General features: G+C 35.1%; 2 protein-coding genes across 4 annotated transcripts; both read right to left on the bottom strand.

The window, feature by feature from the left end:
- Positions 1-272: 272 nt before the first annotated feature.
- On the bottom strand, positions 273-6,890 carry LOC117117735 (ornithine carbamoyltransferase, mitochondrial-like). Of its 3 annotated transcripts, none has more exons than XM_033262135.1 (9): positions 6,796-6,890; positions 4,973-5,184; positions 4,569-4,656; positions 4,298-4,451; positions 3,736-3,858; positions 3,319-3,372; positions 2,159-2,308; positions 1,588-1,725; positions 273-1,411 (listed from the first exon to the last, which is right to left on the bottom strand). In XM_033262135.1, exons 2-9 carry the CDS (start codon positions 4,986-4,988, stop codon positions 1,352-1,354), a joined length of 783 nt encoding a protein of 260 aa, XP_033118026.1. In that variant the 5' UTR covers positions 4,989-5,184; positions 6,796-6,890; the 3' UTR covers positions 273-1,351. The 3 variants fall into 3 exon arrangements, with proteins under 3 accessions (XP_033118026.1, XP_033118024.1, XP_033118025.1); XM_033262133.1 differs by having other exon boundaries at positions 6,663-6,865; XM_033262134.1 differs by lacking the exon at positions 6,796-6,890 and adding an exon at positions 6,524-6,555.
- A 6,389-nt stretch (positions 6,891-13,279) lies between these two features.
- LOC117117733 (nose resistant to fluoxetine protein 6-like) lies at positions 13,280-16,904 on the bottom strand. The gene has a single exon (XM_033262130.1). It carries the CDS (start codon positions 16,738-16,740, stop codon positions 14,359-14,361), a length of 2,382 nt encoding a protein of 793 aa, XP_033118021.1. The 5' UTR covers positions 16,741-16,904; the 3' UTR covers positions 13,280-14,358.
- Between the last annotated feature and the right edge of the window lie 23 nt (positions 16,905-16,927).

Consider the following 16,927-nt stretch of genomic DNA (forward strand, 5'->3'; position numbering starts at 1 on the left):
ATATTAAATGTGAAGTGTTCCCAAGAAGTGTATGGAAATATAAAAACATTTCTTAGATATGTATCATTATATTATTATTATTTAGCTTTAGAAGGCTAGTCAAAACATTGAAAAATTTATATCCCGACAACTTACTGATTTTCTCAAAATGTTAATTTGTATATTGGGGTTTTGTGGGAACACATCTATTATTCCAGGGAGACAAAGTTCATGGAATGATGGAAATTTAATAATGATTGGCATAGATAGAATGATAGAATTCCTGATCTTTCCTAATACTGAATGATACTGATATTTTTGTATTTTGTATCTACTTGTGCAGAATTAAAATATTTTTTCTGAAGATGTTGGTGCAAATTGGAAAACAGTGTTTGACTAACGAGCTGATGATGAAATAGAAAGCAACTTCATAATTCCACAGAATTTATTTATCAAAATTTCAGTAAGTTTAAGACCAGTTTTTAGCTTATGAGCACATACTGTACTGTATTGCCCATTTTTAGCAAATATTCCTTGACAATGACATGATATGCAGATTTAAAATTTTCATCAATTAATTTATGGCTAGGTTAGAGCACAAAAAATTAATTTGTAACAAAAGCAAATGACACTCGCATGCATTTATTGCCAGATGCAACAACTATTTATAATTAATAAAATCAAAGTAAAGAGAAATAACTGATTTAAAACAATTTTAGAGTACTGATTTTTTTTGTGACATTTACACAGCACTATACAATAATGCTATATACTAATCTGGTCAAGATCTTTGCTTCACTGCTAAGGCTGCAGGGTACAAGTCAAAGAAGGTCAAGCACATGAGATTCAATTAGCATGCGCACTGAGTTTAAGTACAAAGAGTATGTATGTAATAGTATGCTTTTCCAACAAAGTACAAGTTACCAGAAACCCTAATTAATATGCATTAATTTAAATGAGGCAATTATCCAATCAAAGTATAGCAGGAATCATGACAAGCAAGTATATCAGTTGTGCAGTACATTATGATCAGCCAGTATCTATCAAAGATGCTCATGGTGCAAAACAGAAGTCTACAGAGTTACTAACAGTTGGAATCTTAACTACGAACAAAAAAAACAAAAAAAAAACAGTAACCCTGGTGGGGGAGGCTTCAGAAGTGCCTTTGCTGTGTAAATAGGCCTTAACCAAGTCTTCTTGGCTAATAAATTAAATTTGCAGATAACTAATCTTGCAAACTTTTATGTACTGTATATAAAGCTGAATAATGTAGGTAATGAACATAATGTTCCTATTTAAAATAATTTATTAATATACAAATGCTGTACAATCCATGCAGTAATTTCCTTTTTGACACTCCAAACTTGCTGTCTTAAAACTTGGGCTTTGGTGTTTTTAGCGCATGATCTTTTAGAAGTGTTAGCATCACAGCCTGAAATTTAAAAAAAAACCAAACCTTTATACAGCTTCTATAGCACTCCTCAAACATTAGAATTATAGAGACCTGTTTGCAGAAGTCTCTACTACCCAAGCCTACATAAAAGGCCTGGTACAGTAAAAAATAATCAGCATGTCATTGTGCAAATCGAAGGCTCCCTACATACGCACCATTACTGTCCACTTCCTGTTCTCGGCTTCGTCCCACACAAGAGACTTGTCAGAATAGAACACTTCATCGTCAACTTCTTCTGGCTTGCGTGGCAGGCAGTGGAGGAAGCACCAATCAGGAGAAGCCACTGATGTCATCTAAGTAGCAAAGAATAGTGTTATTCCACATAAAAGTTTGAAAATTTCTTCACCGGTACTGTAAAGGTTTCTAGTACTGATCAATGACCTAAGAGGAATGATGAAACTATATATATATATATATATATATATCCAGTGATGGTGCCACCATTTATCTGACAATTTCCAGCCTGTGTCACTGTTAATTCCATATCTTGACCTTTACCAACATCAATCTCAAACAGAAGCATATTGTTTAGAATAGAAGCACATTTCCACAACACTGTAAACTTTGTCTTTTTTGTAAGTTTCACCTTTTTGATATTTGTGAGTTCAACATTTTCAGCCGTCTGGCTGCTTGTTGAACATTTTATACTGAAATAAATGAATAAATTAAACAAAAATTCGTTGCCAACTAAATTTTGCCTCCATTTGGCAAAACAGTGACATGTACCTTCTTAGTGACTTGATAGCCTTGGAATGCCTTTACCCTAGCCTGTTTCTCCTCTTCTTGACCCATACTTATCCATGTGTCTGTTACTATCACGTCTGCTTTCTCGCATGCCTCCATTGGATCAGTGGTAATGTACAATTCAGTGCCATGCTGAAGTAAGTCCAATACATACAAGAACACATAGGTTATTAAAAGTACTTAGAAAAACTGTAATACAGAATTATATTTCACACTGTCTAATTTTATATTCTGTTTTTGACTATATCATTTTATACAATACTGATGTCAATACAGCTGATTGAACAGACCTGTATTGCCACAGAATAAGGCAATATCACTGTTATGGTATATTACAATGATATAGTTATATACGATTGTTATACTGTATATCATGATATACTACAATGATATAATTACAACAATGATATTCAAGGTTCAATTTATTCATCACTTAAATAACTTGCATGAAATTTGTTTTCTTGGGCAAAAAATACAGATGAGAATACCAAAAATAAATTTTACATTTTGAATCGGGAACCAGTCAATTCTAGCATATGCCACTTTGAGTGAATGCCAGTTCAAGCGGAATTTACTTCGAGCGGATGTTAGTTCGAGCAGAAAAAGATCCACTTGAGCGAACAACAGCCTGTGCGAGTTATGTACGAATTACTTTAAAATTTCGTTTTTTGAGCTAACAACTTGCATTCAGCCGAGGCTCAAGCTTTGCCCGGGAGCCAGGGGCCATATGTATAGAAAGTCGCATATAATTGATTTTTAGGTTAAAAATTCACAAATAAACATACCTACATTCATAAAAATAATGATTTATCTTACTGACTTAGTCATTGTTATTCTTTCGACATGCTCTAAGAAACAGTGGGTTTTGAACTACATGCATAGACGAATGGTGAATAGTGGAGAAAATTAGTATGATGTCATTTCTGTTGAAAGTCAAGAATAGGTCGACGATAGGTTTTCCCTTGTTATAGTTCACACTAAATGCATCCGCTCGAACTGGCATCTGCTCGAACTGGCATTCGCTCAAATTGACCGGCATTCTTTGAATAAACTACAAAATAATAATGATATTGTTATATATGATTGTTACAGTATCCTGATATCTTCATGTTTTTGTCATGCTAAGTAAACTATATCAATACCTCTTTGATCAACTCTTTGCAATCATCAACTACAGCAGACTCCAGAGTGTAATCCTATAGTGAATAATAAACAAAGAACTTTTACTGCAGACTGTTTATTAAATATAATGTGTAAAGTGTTAATTCTAAAGCATTGACGGTACTATATGGGAAACTATCGTATATCTATATCACTGCCGCCCCTCACTGTGCCTCTGTCTATGGCCACTCAGGTGCAGACAAGGATTTTAATCAATAGAATAGATCATCCACCATCAATTTCGACTACTGTAAGTCCCAAATATCCAAGCATAAATTTTTAGCAGCTGAGGATCTAGTATTGTTTGCAGTAAACTACTGTATTCTCAAAAAGTACATTCCTGTTTTTATTCATAATACCAAGAGTAAGGTGCTTAATAAGTGTGTAATTCATTATACCTTAGGTGTGGCGATTTTCAAATTCATTCCCATTTTCGGTGCCCCCATCATGATTGAATGTATAATGTTGTTGCCATCTCCAACCCAAGCGACTGTCAATCCCTTCAAACGTCCATAGTGCTCCTAATAGAAAATAGAAATACAATTGTGAAATATTATTGGTTTGATCACTATAAAGTATTAAAGATAAGAAAAGGCTTTAATTGGACAAGCCAATTGACATGTTGGCTACAAAATATTCAACATTTTTTTAAATTCTTGAGGCATGATACGTGCTAAACACTTTAAAATAGCTTAAAATATGTCAAAATTCGCTCAGTTACTCAAGTGCAAAGGGATTATTCCCGAATCCCATCTGTGGTTTAATGCTTGACCCTCTGACCTCTGCAGAAAATGGTCAAACCTTGCGTCAGGCACCTCCCTACCCCCTGCATATGCTACAGCCACAACTGGGTAGAGCTCTGGCAAACCACTGATGATAGGAAAAGTATCCTACATGCCCATACCATCTGCAGGAGTTTGTTACTAGAGCTCTGATAGTATCTGGTAGTCGTATACTTACCTGTAATGTCTGCAAGTCAGCTAAAGTCTGCAATGGGTGGTACAGCTCTGAGAGGCCATTGATGATAGGGATAGTAGCATGCTTGGAAAATTCTACTAAATCAGAATGATTGAAGACTCTTGCAAGGAAAACATCAACAAATCTTGATATCACCCTAATAAAAAGATGTGTTTTTAATAATTAAATTCATTTGAAAAACAAAATAATTTTTTAAAATGATATTTTCTGTTTAATGTACAGGCATCTATAAGTTATCTCTGCTTAAACTTACTTGGCGGAATCATGCATTGATTCATTTACTCCTAGATGGATATCGTTATCAGTTAAAAATAGTGGATGGCCACCAAGTAATGCAAATCCTGTAAAACCAACAAGAAAAAACGTTTTTATTTCAAGAAATGTGTTGACGACTTGCTAAAGCAAAAAGTTAAATCTCACACATTTATATACATAATCAACCTATTAATATATCTATAAATGTTGCCTCATTCCTTGTAGAAGTAAAGCAAGGAGCAAAATTAAAAATTGCAATAGTAAAACATTGTATTCAATGGCCGGTTCTATTATTTTGGAGGGATGTTTTAAGAAGAAAGAATGGCAGTATTTGGTATATTCAGGTAAGTTCAAAAAATAAACTGATGTTTTTCCAATTATCATAAAGAAAAGTATGTTAACCTGTTTCAGATGACATCCTTGTTCGTGTACTTCTTTTCTGGAAATACAAAGCACCTGCCTTGCCTACCAATGGATTGTATTTCTCATTTCGTGTCTGGAATCTGGTTTTTAAGTCAGCAGCAACCCAAAGCAGATGTTGAACTTCTCTTTTACTAAAATCTTTCAATGTTAAAAAATGTCGTCCTACAAGAGATGGTTGCTTTGGTTCTGTTCTGAAAGTACAATTAGCATAATGTGCATTTTATTTTACCATAATAAATCATTATTCATAAAGTCTAATATACTTAAAAGGTATAGTAAATAGAATTGTTGGAATAAATTATATTTATATATTTTACTATAGATTACTATTGTAAACTTATCCAAACTGCACAAGGGATCAATGGTTTTAAATGGTTTAAAAAGTGGTTTGCTATTGGATAGTTGCCAAATTGAGAGGCAACACTGGCTTGAGAGTCCACAACCCTAGGAGTCCACAACCATACCAGCCTCACCACTGGGATGGGTAGATGCGAAATTATTATTTTAGCACTAACTATATGACTTGCAGAAAATCAGGTCTTATAAGAAACACATCTGAGCCACTATTGTGATGTAGTAGTATGCTCTGTATTGTATGAATTATCAGAAAAAGCTTCGAGATTTCACAAAAGGCTTGAGATTTTAGGGGCTAGCATGAGGGCTCAAAATTGGGTGACAAACGATCAGGCCCATGAGACAATCGGGCCCATCTCCACACTATTGGGCTCACTTTCAAATTGGGCCTTATCGTCCTGAAAATGGGTACGATCGTCTCGTAGACCCGATTGTCTATAATTCCATAAGATTGGGTCAGAAAGCAAAAGTCTCATGCCAGATGTGCAAGACTTGGTAGCTATGCTAAATTAAATCAATTTTCTCCCATCATGGGAAGGCCCTGGTCCTCATGCTTTACTTAAAATGCACCTGATTATTATGGGTTCAATCATTGGTGGGTATGGAATGGAACTAATGATGATCCAGTCGTGTGCCGAGTGGCGACATGAGTGGTTAGGCCCAGAGTGTTTCTAGTCAAAATGGCAGTAACCAAATCGGCAGTGGCAAATACTAAAATGGCAATTGGCAAACAGCATATTTTATTATCATTTTTTTTGTATTAAATAGTTTCTAATGGACTTATTCAATATTCTTGAACATATATAAATTATTCCTTTCTTATCTACGTTTGATATGCCCCACTTATTCATTTGTTTAACCATTTCTAATGTAAATGTTTTGTTATTTGAAGACAATGAAAAAACCTCAACCTAATAAAAAGCAACCTTAAAAATGAGCCATGAAACCGATGTGCCACCGAAATGAAGCGCAACCAAATTTAACTAGGACCTGAATTGTTTTGCTTTATTGTCGTTTTGTCCTGATTTCGCCCTGCTGCCAGGCCCTGGGCTACGAATACTGTAGGGATTACATGCTGGTGAGGCCACGTCAAACGGCTAGCTCCTCTGCTCACTATTCTAGGCCTACTACTACCAAGTCAGGAGGTACCGCCTCCTTGACCTTGCTACTACTTACAGTACTAGCTAGTAGTACAAGTGGTACTAGGCCTAGATATTTAGATAGTAGGCTAGGCCTAGTCTAGGGTCCAGACCACCAGGGATAGGCAGGCTTGCCAACGCCACAAAATAGTTTTCTGTTGTATAAGTAAACGTACTGTCCTACAACATTTCCATGCGTTGCATAGCTTAGAAACCCAGTAGGTGTTTTGACTTTTTGTGCAAACCGACAAAGCCCTAGAACAGCAGCACCTGCCATACCAACATCAAAACAAAACGAAATATTCGCACGTGTACGTCACCGCAAAACAACCTCCCTCTCCTCCTCAGGATAGGATCGGATCCGTTGGAAGTAGTGGTAGACTTTTGATAGTCTCGTCCAAAATGTTCTAGGTTCTCCACAGTTATGGTTGCTTACTTCCAGTAAATTATTAAGCCTATTCTATATTTTATGTTATAATATTACCTATATGCCTAAAAGAGAAACGTGATATTGGATTTAATTTATTTAATTTGAAATTTGTTCAAAATAAAAAAGTAAATATACAAATTACGTGACCTACTTTAACCACCTACTCGACCTCGTCGCGATCGTAGCTACCATCAAAACAATGTCCGAGTGTTTTATGACTGGGTTTTTTTAGGCTTACTCGAACCACTATGGCATCTGAAGATGAAGACATTCCTGGTAAGCACATACCTAAAAGTGTGGTGTATGGTTGAACCTTTATATATTAATTGAATACGTGATTAATTGCTAATCAATACAAATAGCTAGCCTAGGCCTAGCTCATTTGGTGGACAGCCTGCTGGGCTGGGGGCAGTGGCTACTAGGCCTACAGGGCAGGCGATCATTTACCACGACGATCAGACCAAAGGCCTAGGTAGGGCCCATTTTCAGGTCAGGACGTGTCGGACGAATTGCCCAAATGAAACAAGGCGCTAATGCACTTTCGCACCTAACTTTTAATTCTTATTTTTTTTACCTCAACATTCTTCTCACAGTCTCAACATATAATTAACATTTTCACCTGATTTAACCACTCACAAAGTACCTTTTTCAACAAATAAGCCCACAAATAAGTACAGCGAATCTGTTTTCGCTAGCACGACGAGGGGCTGCCATTTTGCAATCAGTAAGAAATTGCCAGAACTTTTAATTCTTAAAGTTTTTACCTCACTGTTCTTCTCACAGTCACATCATATAATTAACAAACATGTTCATATGATTTAACCAGTCACAAAGTACCTTTTTCAACAAATAAGCCCACAAATAAGTACAGCGAATCTGTGTTCGCTAGCACGACGAGCGGCTGCCATTTTGCAATCAGTAAGAAATTGCCAGAATGTCTGAGTTTGCAGCGTGAAGTTTTTTGATTAAACGTTTATGAAAACTTATCTATTTGCCATATTGTATGTCATTCTTTATATTGTATGGTGCTGTTGTTTGACTATGTGGGTTCACATGAAATTCACACATACAATAATTACTTCAAAAATTAGTAATGATCCAATTGCGTACACAGATCGAAAAATAGGGCCTAGGGGCCTAGGCCTAAATCCAGAAAAACAACTATTAAAGCCAATGATAAACGTCGGTTCAATTAACCTTGATTACGACAAGAAAGTTCAAAACGACGGTACTGTATGATGCCACATTTTGTTGTCGGATGTTTCATGGAAAAATTCCAATTAAAATTATAAGACTGGCCTTTAATGGTTTCAAAATTTAAGAATTGACACGGACATTCTGGCAATTTCTTACTTGATTGCAAAAAAGTACAGCTCGTCGTGCTAGGAAGCGCGGAAACCCTGTATCAACCTATATTTATAAAGGTATCTTTTTGTTGAAAAAATGTACTTTATGAGTGGTTGAATCATGTAAAAATGTTTTATAATTATGTGTTGTGACTGTGAGAAGAAAATTCAAGTAAAAAAAAATAAAGAATTAAAAGTTAGGTGCGAAAGTGCATAGCGCCATGAAACAAATCAAACAAATGAAAATTCAAATGGGTCGTAATTACACAAATAATAAGAGACCCCATTTTTAAATTAATGTTTTGATATATATAAATGAATGATCTTTTTGTTTTAACTTAAAAGGCGCGTAACAAAATAGGGACTTTTAGATTGTGTGGACGTGGACTTGGTTCACGTCGACTAGTCATGCGTGTCAATGTAGTCAACTATACCTGTTGACTACAAATGAAAACCTTTTAGATTTCAGTCGACATGTAGTGAACTACATTACGTTGTATCAGTTCCCGCGCGCGCTAGGCAACCTTATTAAGCAGCTGTCATGGCGAACCTTCATCGACTTCGCGAAACTGTCGTCTTTGCATATTCTACCGGTGTCTTGGACGATGAGGAATTCATGTTTTTATACAATACAAATAAACCCAAAAATGCCGAATTCAGGTACCAAGATTATCAGAAATTTGATCTAGACAAGTACAACAATGATGAATGTAATGCATACTTCAGGGCGCATCCGGTGCGTCAACTGCGATGATGCAGATAGTTAACAGGCCTCCCCGGTCGCGTTCGCTGCGGTGCAAGTTTGCATTGCATGCACACTGGCGTAAGCACGCTCATGAACTTCCACAGCCTTTTTTGTGTTTACGAAGGCAGTAGAAATTACATAACTGCCTGTGCATTAAAAAGCAAATAATACAGATTAATTCAACACAAGGCTCTGTATCTGCCTCAGTTGGACAAACTAGTGAAAGCAGCGTTGCCACTATATTTTCATCTTCCATCTTTAAACATCACATCCTAGATTTAGGACGACGGGAAAAACGAGGTGAACACGTTCTCGATTTTGGTAGTGGACGAGGGAGACGACGTAACGCATGCGCAGTGCCTTAAAATGACCTCATCACGTAGCAGTTCACTATGTCGACGTGCAAATCTAAAAGTCCCTAATAGCCTAGAAAAGAAGTGTCAACAGTGCGCCTTATCGCTCAAACAAATAATGCAACATTCTCATGCCTATACTTCCTGAATCTTTTAAGAGATTGAACTGATGTGGCCTAGGTTAAGTCATAATATTTATTTTAATATGCCTTTTCCTCGAATCGGTAGACATGTAGAAGTGGTAACAAACAGTCAGTGGTGCATGACCAACAAAAATAAGATAAGCTTTGAGGACCAGACTGTAGAGTAGGGCATGCACAGGGAATATATCTTCTGTGCAAAAATTAGGCTTAGAAATTGGTCCGTGCATTTCAGGAAATAAGGGCCAATTTCTGCGCAGACCTATGGTGGTAGGCCTAATCTTAATATACAACCAGTGTATTATGCAGTAGTTACGATTATGCGCACCTATTTTTTCCATGAAAATTTGAGCTAAGTTTTGAGGTATCATCCGTGCATTTAAAAAACTTTACAGTATGGTTTGAGTATCAACTAATACAACAATTGTGGTGCATTGAATAATGCCTACAGAAAATGTTCATGGTGTTCTATCTATCTCTGATTATCATTATTTATGAGTTAATGTTGTCACAGGTGTGTTTGTTTATATTAATAGTAATGATAATGAGGCCTGAATAGAAATAAGACAATGGCTCTAGGAACGAATGATGGTGAATATTAACAATGATAATTTACAACAGTAATAATTAACAATATTACAGTAATATAATAATGATGGTGATAAATAATTATGAAGATGATGGTACTGCTGTTAATAATAATAATAATAATAATAATAATAATAATAATAATAATAATAATAATAATGGTATATATAGCCATTATAATAATAAATGACAAAATTAATAAAAATGGTAACCTGTAATTTATTATTTGTTTATTACGATGATGATAATTTTAATTTTATTAATAATGATTAATGTGCTTTGAGTGTTATGTATTTTCTGGTTGCATATTATGTAAAGTATCATTGCTATGATAATTTTGAATGTAAATAATAGAGTTTTGTTAATTCTGAAGCATGCAAATCATTTTTTTTCACAAAAAAAGGTGTTTGATGAAAAACTTAGGAATGGTTTTAATGAGATTTATGAATATTTAAAAACTGCGGGAAATGTGGTTAGACCCCTTTCCCCCAACAAAAGATTTTAAATATTTAAAAATCTGTACAGTATTTTATTCATTAAACTGTTCCCAAGCTTTTTGTCGAACACATTTTTTTGAATCTTGAGAAAAATCAGTTTTTTTTTTCACCTAAGATTTCAAACAGTTATCATGTAGCAATTAATAATGATCTTTTACATTGTGATGTACTGTACATGATTGTATTCCATACATTTCAGAAACTGGTGCTGTGTTTACCTTTGGTAAAAGTCGATTTGCAGAAAATGTACCAAGTAAATTTTGGATACGTAATGACAAGGTAACCCAGGTTTCATGTGGAGATGATCATACAGCCTTCATCACAGGTAGGCCTAAATCCCAATATTTTTGGTTCCTATGCTTGCAAGTATAGGAACTTTTAAAATCCTGCTCGTGTGTATGTAGTATGTACGTTACTAGTATGTTACGCAGTTTTTTGTAAACAGGCAAACGTGACTTTCCAGACATCTGTTTGTTTTGTGCCTCCGTACCCAAGCTAATCTGGATCTTTTGTTGTGCCCTATTTCATAGTTTTCTATTTTGACAAATATTAAAGCCATGCTAATGAGAGACAATACCCCCCTCTACTCTTGAAAAGACTAGTAAACTGTATGATAAGAGGAAAACATTTATGGAATGTTGTGTACTCTCGTTGTCCAAACTAACTGTCTTAAATGCGATGGATCGGGCTCCAGGGACTTTCCTGGCTGGTATGGATATAAAACTTTATCTGCACTTCAAAAACCTCAATTTTATACTACTGCAGTTTGGATACGGTTCTACAGCAGACAGAATAGAATTGTGTTGTGTATGGAAGTGTTGTGGTTTTAAAAAAACATAAAACAAACTTGATACCTGACTGGATACAGTAATCCTTTTGCAGCTTCTATCGGATAATAGACTAACGTGTGTATAGTACGGTAGAGTGAAACCATTGTTGGCTCAGTTCCGACCAAGTCAGTGAAATATTTAACGATTAAGAAAATAAAATTAATCCACCCGATCCATTCCGAAATAGGCAACAATACTAAATTTCCCAGTACTGTAAAGTTGCCTAGTAACACTTGAGTAAGAAACGTTCCGCAAGTAGGTTTCCACCACGTTGGCACGATACTCCATTATGAGAATCAGACACATGGTCAGTCACCTAATTAGTTTGATTCTTTGTACGCCGCCTATTCCAATTCAGGAGCATAAAAGCGCTACTGCCGAGAAAAGCTGATTGGCTTGTTTGGTAAACTAGGCTACCATAAGATTATTTACTGCTATGGTTTCCATTCCATGTTTGCTTTTTGGTTGTGCGTTGTACAAATGGGGCATGCTTTGGCCTTTCAATCCAGTGGAAGGCTGCTACAGGCCTGATTAACAGCGAACGTAACCATGGGGGACGTGAACTTTTTACTGATTTAAGCACTTTAATTGCTAATCACTTTATCAGTGAACGAAATCCTGCACGCTGAGGTCAGCATGCCATAAAAATGTAAAGTCAATTTTTGAACTATAATAATTAAAAAAACTACTGAACGTAATTCATTAATATTAAAATACTCAAGTCCCGGTATCAGGACAACCAAATTTTACAGCCCTGGAAAAATATTACACTATTAAACCATACCATGAATGTATTTCCGCCTTGATGATTTTCCTTATTCTTGTTATACTGCCCTCTATAGTTTTAAAATTATCTTGAATGCAGTGTCATATTGATTGTCAGGTACTGTGATATTATTATTTATATACAGTATTAAAAACGATACAAAGATGTAGGCCTTCTGCCTCTTTAAATTGAAATCTAATAGAACTAGAAACTTTTTTTATGATTTTATTTATCACTTTGACTTTGACTGGGTAAAAATTACACATACCATTTCAAAAGGGTACCCTTAAATTTGAATCTCGAATCCTTGAACAAATGTGAACAATGAAATTTGTTTTGCATGTTTCTTATATAAACACACTAAACTAATGTATCAGTTTTCAGAATTTTGTCATAAAAATCTGTAAATTCATTGAAATAATATTGAATAATGTTGATAAATTTTAGGATTTAAATAATAAATATTTTAATCATAAATTTTACAATAGTTACAACTACAGTTAAATTTCTTTTTTTTTTTTTTTTTTCTTTCACTTTTGCCCATACCATGAATGTATTTCCGCCTTGATGATTTTCCTTATTCTTGTTATACTGCCCTCTATAGTTTTAAAATTATCTTGAATGCAGTGTCATATTGATTGTCAGGTACTGTGATATTATTATTTATATACAGTATTAAAAACGATACAAAGATGTAGGCCTTCTGCCTCTTTAAATTGAAATCTAATAGAACTAGAAACTTTTTTTATGATTTTATTTATCACTTTGACTTTGACTGGGTAAAAATTACACATACCATTTCAAAAGGGTACCCTTAAATTTGAATCTCGAATCCTTGAACAAATGTGAACAATGAAATTTGTTTTGCATGTTTCTTATATAAACACACTAAACTAATGTATCAGTTTTCAGAATTTTGTCATAAAAATCTGTAAATTCATTGAAATAATATTGAATAATGATTTAAATAATAAATATTTTAATCATAAATTTTACAATAGTTACAACTACAGTTAAATTTCTTTTTTTTTTTTTTTTGTCTTTACCTTAAAGTTTATAGTATATTTAATTGTTATATTGAAAATATCAACATTCATAATTTTTTGTATATTTAATGATCTGCCATAATGGTCGTTAACACATTAGCTATCACACTCATTTGTCGAAACATGCAAATACCTGTTTTTAAAATTTTACCTTAAAACACTTTTACTGCAAGCCATCATGTGATTGACTAATAAATTGGTAGGAGAATACTATACTACAAAACTAAATAATTTTTGAATGATAATGACAACTTTATTTTTGTGCAATAACAATGCACTGAATTTCAGGACTTGCTTGCTTTATTGCATTTATTTCAGTATCATACATTCTTCCAAAATGGCAAACTTCATTGTAATTATTTTATTTTTTTGCTTTTAAAGTGAGATTATTGAGGGTGAAGGGCGCCACCACATGACCGTATTTACAACAGAACCTGTAAATTAACACAATGAATATATCAGAACTAAATAGGCACCCACAATCCTTTCAGACTAACCCCAGTATTCTTAAAATGAACTTCAGTTATATGTTTTGAGGTAAAACTTAAAAATTACGTTATGTCGTATTCTTAAAACAAAATTTGACTACATCTACGACTAAATTATGCACACCTTTACAAAGTTAACATGACTAAATTGTCCGAATCGACGATTTCTGCCTAGGGTCAGACTCAATCGCTGACTTGAAATATTTTACTTTTTTTTTTATTGTTTACAAAATTCTGATGTATCATTGGTGTGTTCAATATAAGATTCATCAACCATAGCTTTCAAAAGGCTAAATTAACATGTAGCAGCCACATGTGATTCCATTGCATTGTAGTCATGTAGCTTCATCGTAACAACAACAAAGATGGCGCCTCCCTCGCATGAGTTTATCAAATTTTCATTTGGTATTCAAATTCTCCATCATTAAAATGTAACAACTAATATTATAGTACATTAATTAAGCCAATAATGATGTAATTATGAATACAACAGGGACTTGATATAGTCATACAGTAGTTACTGTAAAACGTCTACTAGATTGAATGAGGTCAATTTTTGATTGCCATTTCATCAAAGAACCTCATTAAAAAATGTTATTTAAGGATGGCGGGAATATTACAATAGGAATTAAGATCTAAAACTCTAAACACTTTTTCCTCGTTTCAAAAATAGTTTTTCCAGTGCCATAAATGGTGCCTCGCTACATACAGACAAAACAAACGCAGCTGCGTATGAAAGAACTACATGACCTAGGAAAAAATATATCAACAAGAAATCAGAAAAATAGATCAACGTAGGTAGGGAGTAGTAGAAGACAAACATGATAATGGGATGAAGAAGATAAGCGCAGTAACTGATACGGGCAAGTGGTATCCATACTGACCAGGAAAGTAAAGAATTCACTGGCCCACCATACCCAGTGACACATGCAAATGCTACCCATGCCAGAGCTACAGCCCATGAAAATCTTGAGAGGGTGATGTACACAACAGATGCTCCTTCACTTAATAGGTTTCCATGGTAGTTGCCATAGAGACCATAAACAACTGCAAGACCAATACCTGTTGCTGCTATCCATCCCATTATGGCCACGTGACGTCGCATACGAACCCGTCCCAAATATTTGTACAAGATGTATCCCACAGCCATACCGACAAGGTATGGGGGGATACGAGTCCAGGGTCGAACATATATTTCATCAGCACCAAATGTTTTTACATTTGGATTCAGTGATAAAGCATATGTAGTGATATTATATTTGATGGAAACACCTATCAAACTCCCAAATGATGTTATAAGGAGAATACTCCAAGCTACCACCCCTGCAAAGAAGTAGTGATATAGAAGATAAATTACAAAGGGACTGATAATGAAAAATTGCATATCATTAGCAAGATACCAACTCCATGCAAGACATTCTGTCTGAAGACTTGAGGGGTAGAGATTGTTGATGTAAAGTAAATTTGTCCACCAGTAATCTTGGCAGTATGTTAATTGATTCTCTATACCAGGGGCAGGATTTGGATCAAAAACAATTGAGTAAATTGGTCCAGTTGCTAAGTATGGTGTTAGCGTTGCAAAGAAGAAAATAACAAGCATATAAACAGGAGTTAGTCTGAGGTACCTATGGACATAGAACATCACCCAGTTGAGCTTACCATTATTGTTCCTCAAATATTTTAAAGTTAAGTAAGTTACCAGTAAGCCACTGAGAAAGAAAAAGGAATCAACAGAAAAGGTAGCATTACCAACAGCCTGGAATGTGAATCGTGAAAGAATATCAACAATTATAGTTGGATTACTAAATAATGTCTCTGGGAAAATATAAGTGTGGCCCAGTATTACCCACCATAAGCTAAGGACTCTAATACCATTAAGTGCTCCTAAACTTCCTTCCCCTTGTTTGGTGTTCAGAATCTTACTACCATTGATTAACAAGGAGAAACACAAAATAAACTTCACAATGAATCTTTCATTCTCTGGTTTTATATTCTGAATTGAAATAGGTGCATCCCCATTTGATATCTTCACATTCTTGTCAGAAGAGGGGCCATTGATGGTATGATCAGCCCTGTGATCCTCTGCCAACGCCTCAAATCCATCTCGTCGACCTCCTAGTACTTCATATCTTCTCAAGAAGTCATACATTGTTCCCACCATTATGAAGAGTCCGAGGAAAGAAAGGAATATAAGACATACAATGGCAGCAGGTGTGTAGTCTGGTGTTTTGCTGCATGAATAAGAGACTGAAAAAACATTCTTGACAGAATCACTTCCTATAAGTTCTGCCAAGTCAGTGCTTTTGCAACTGTCTGGAACACATACTCCCACACTTAAAAGAGGTTGATTCTTTTCTGTAACTGAAGCTAGACAATACACTGCTTTGAAATTTTCTCGACCACCATCAAGTTGCCTGGACTGGTTTGAGCATTGATCATAAAGTCCAAGCCACAATTTATTACCTTGAAGTATACCAGGTGGAATCTTTCCATATGAATCTAACATCATCAGAGCATAATGTTCTGCCCTTAAAATGTCCGATCGAAAAGTTTCCAGATCTATGAAGCACTGACTTGCTGGTTCCTCTGTTATTTCAGTTACTATCATCATTGTTGTAGCCTCCATTGTGGTGTTTTGCACTGTCATTGTAGTCTCTATTGTCATATTTGTCACTATCATTGTTATAGGTTCCATTGTTACATTTGTCACTGTCATTGTTGTGGGTTCTGCAGTCATATTTCTTTTTGTTGCATTTGTTGTTGTTGTTTCAGATTTTCCAGTTGTTGGTGTTTCATTTGTAACCAACTGCTCTGTTGAATACAGCAGGGGTTGTAAAACCAAATCGTGTACTATTGCTTGTAATTCCTCTGCTTTAACATAGTCTGTCTTTCTATACCTTTGCTGGGCAATGAAGTTCATTGCTTCATTCTCAGTTCTGATGACTTGAATTTGTGCGTGGCAACAAGAGGTCACAGCCAGTATCAATGCAGCAGTCACTATCATCTTTTTTGTAGGTGTCCACATGACTGGATATTTGAAGCACAATTTGCCGAGGTCTGGATTTTTTTTTTTTTTTTCACTTTTTCAAATCACTGCTTGTGTGAACCAACTTGAAAGAACTGTGAATAATCACCTGAGTAGTGGACTTCAACCAGGCATGTGACTTCAACCAATCAGATTGCTTTTACATATCTTCAGTAACCATCACATG

Source organism: Anneissia japonica, unplaced genomic scaffold (genome assembly GCF_011630105.1).
Source record: "Anneissia japonica isolate Jap-2015-1 unplaced genomic scaffold, ASM1163010v1 scaffold234_len1672027_cov178, whole genome shotgun sequence".
NCBI classification, from domain to species: domain Eukaryota; kingdom Metazoa; phylum Echinodermata; class Crinoidea; order Comatulida; family Comatulidae; genus Anneissia; species Anneissia japonica.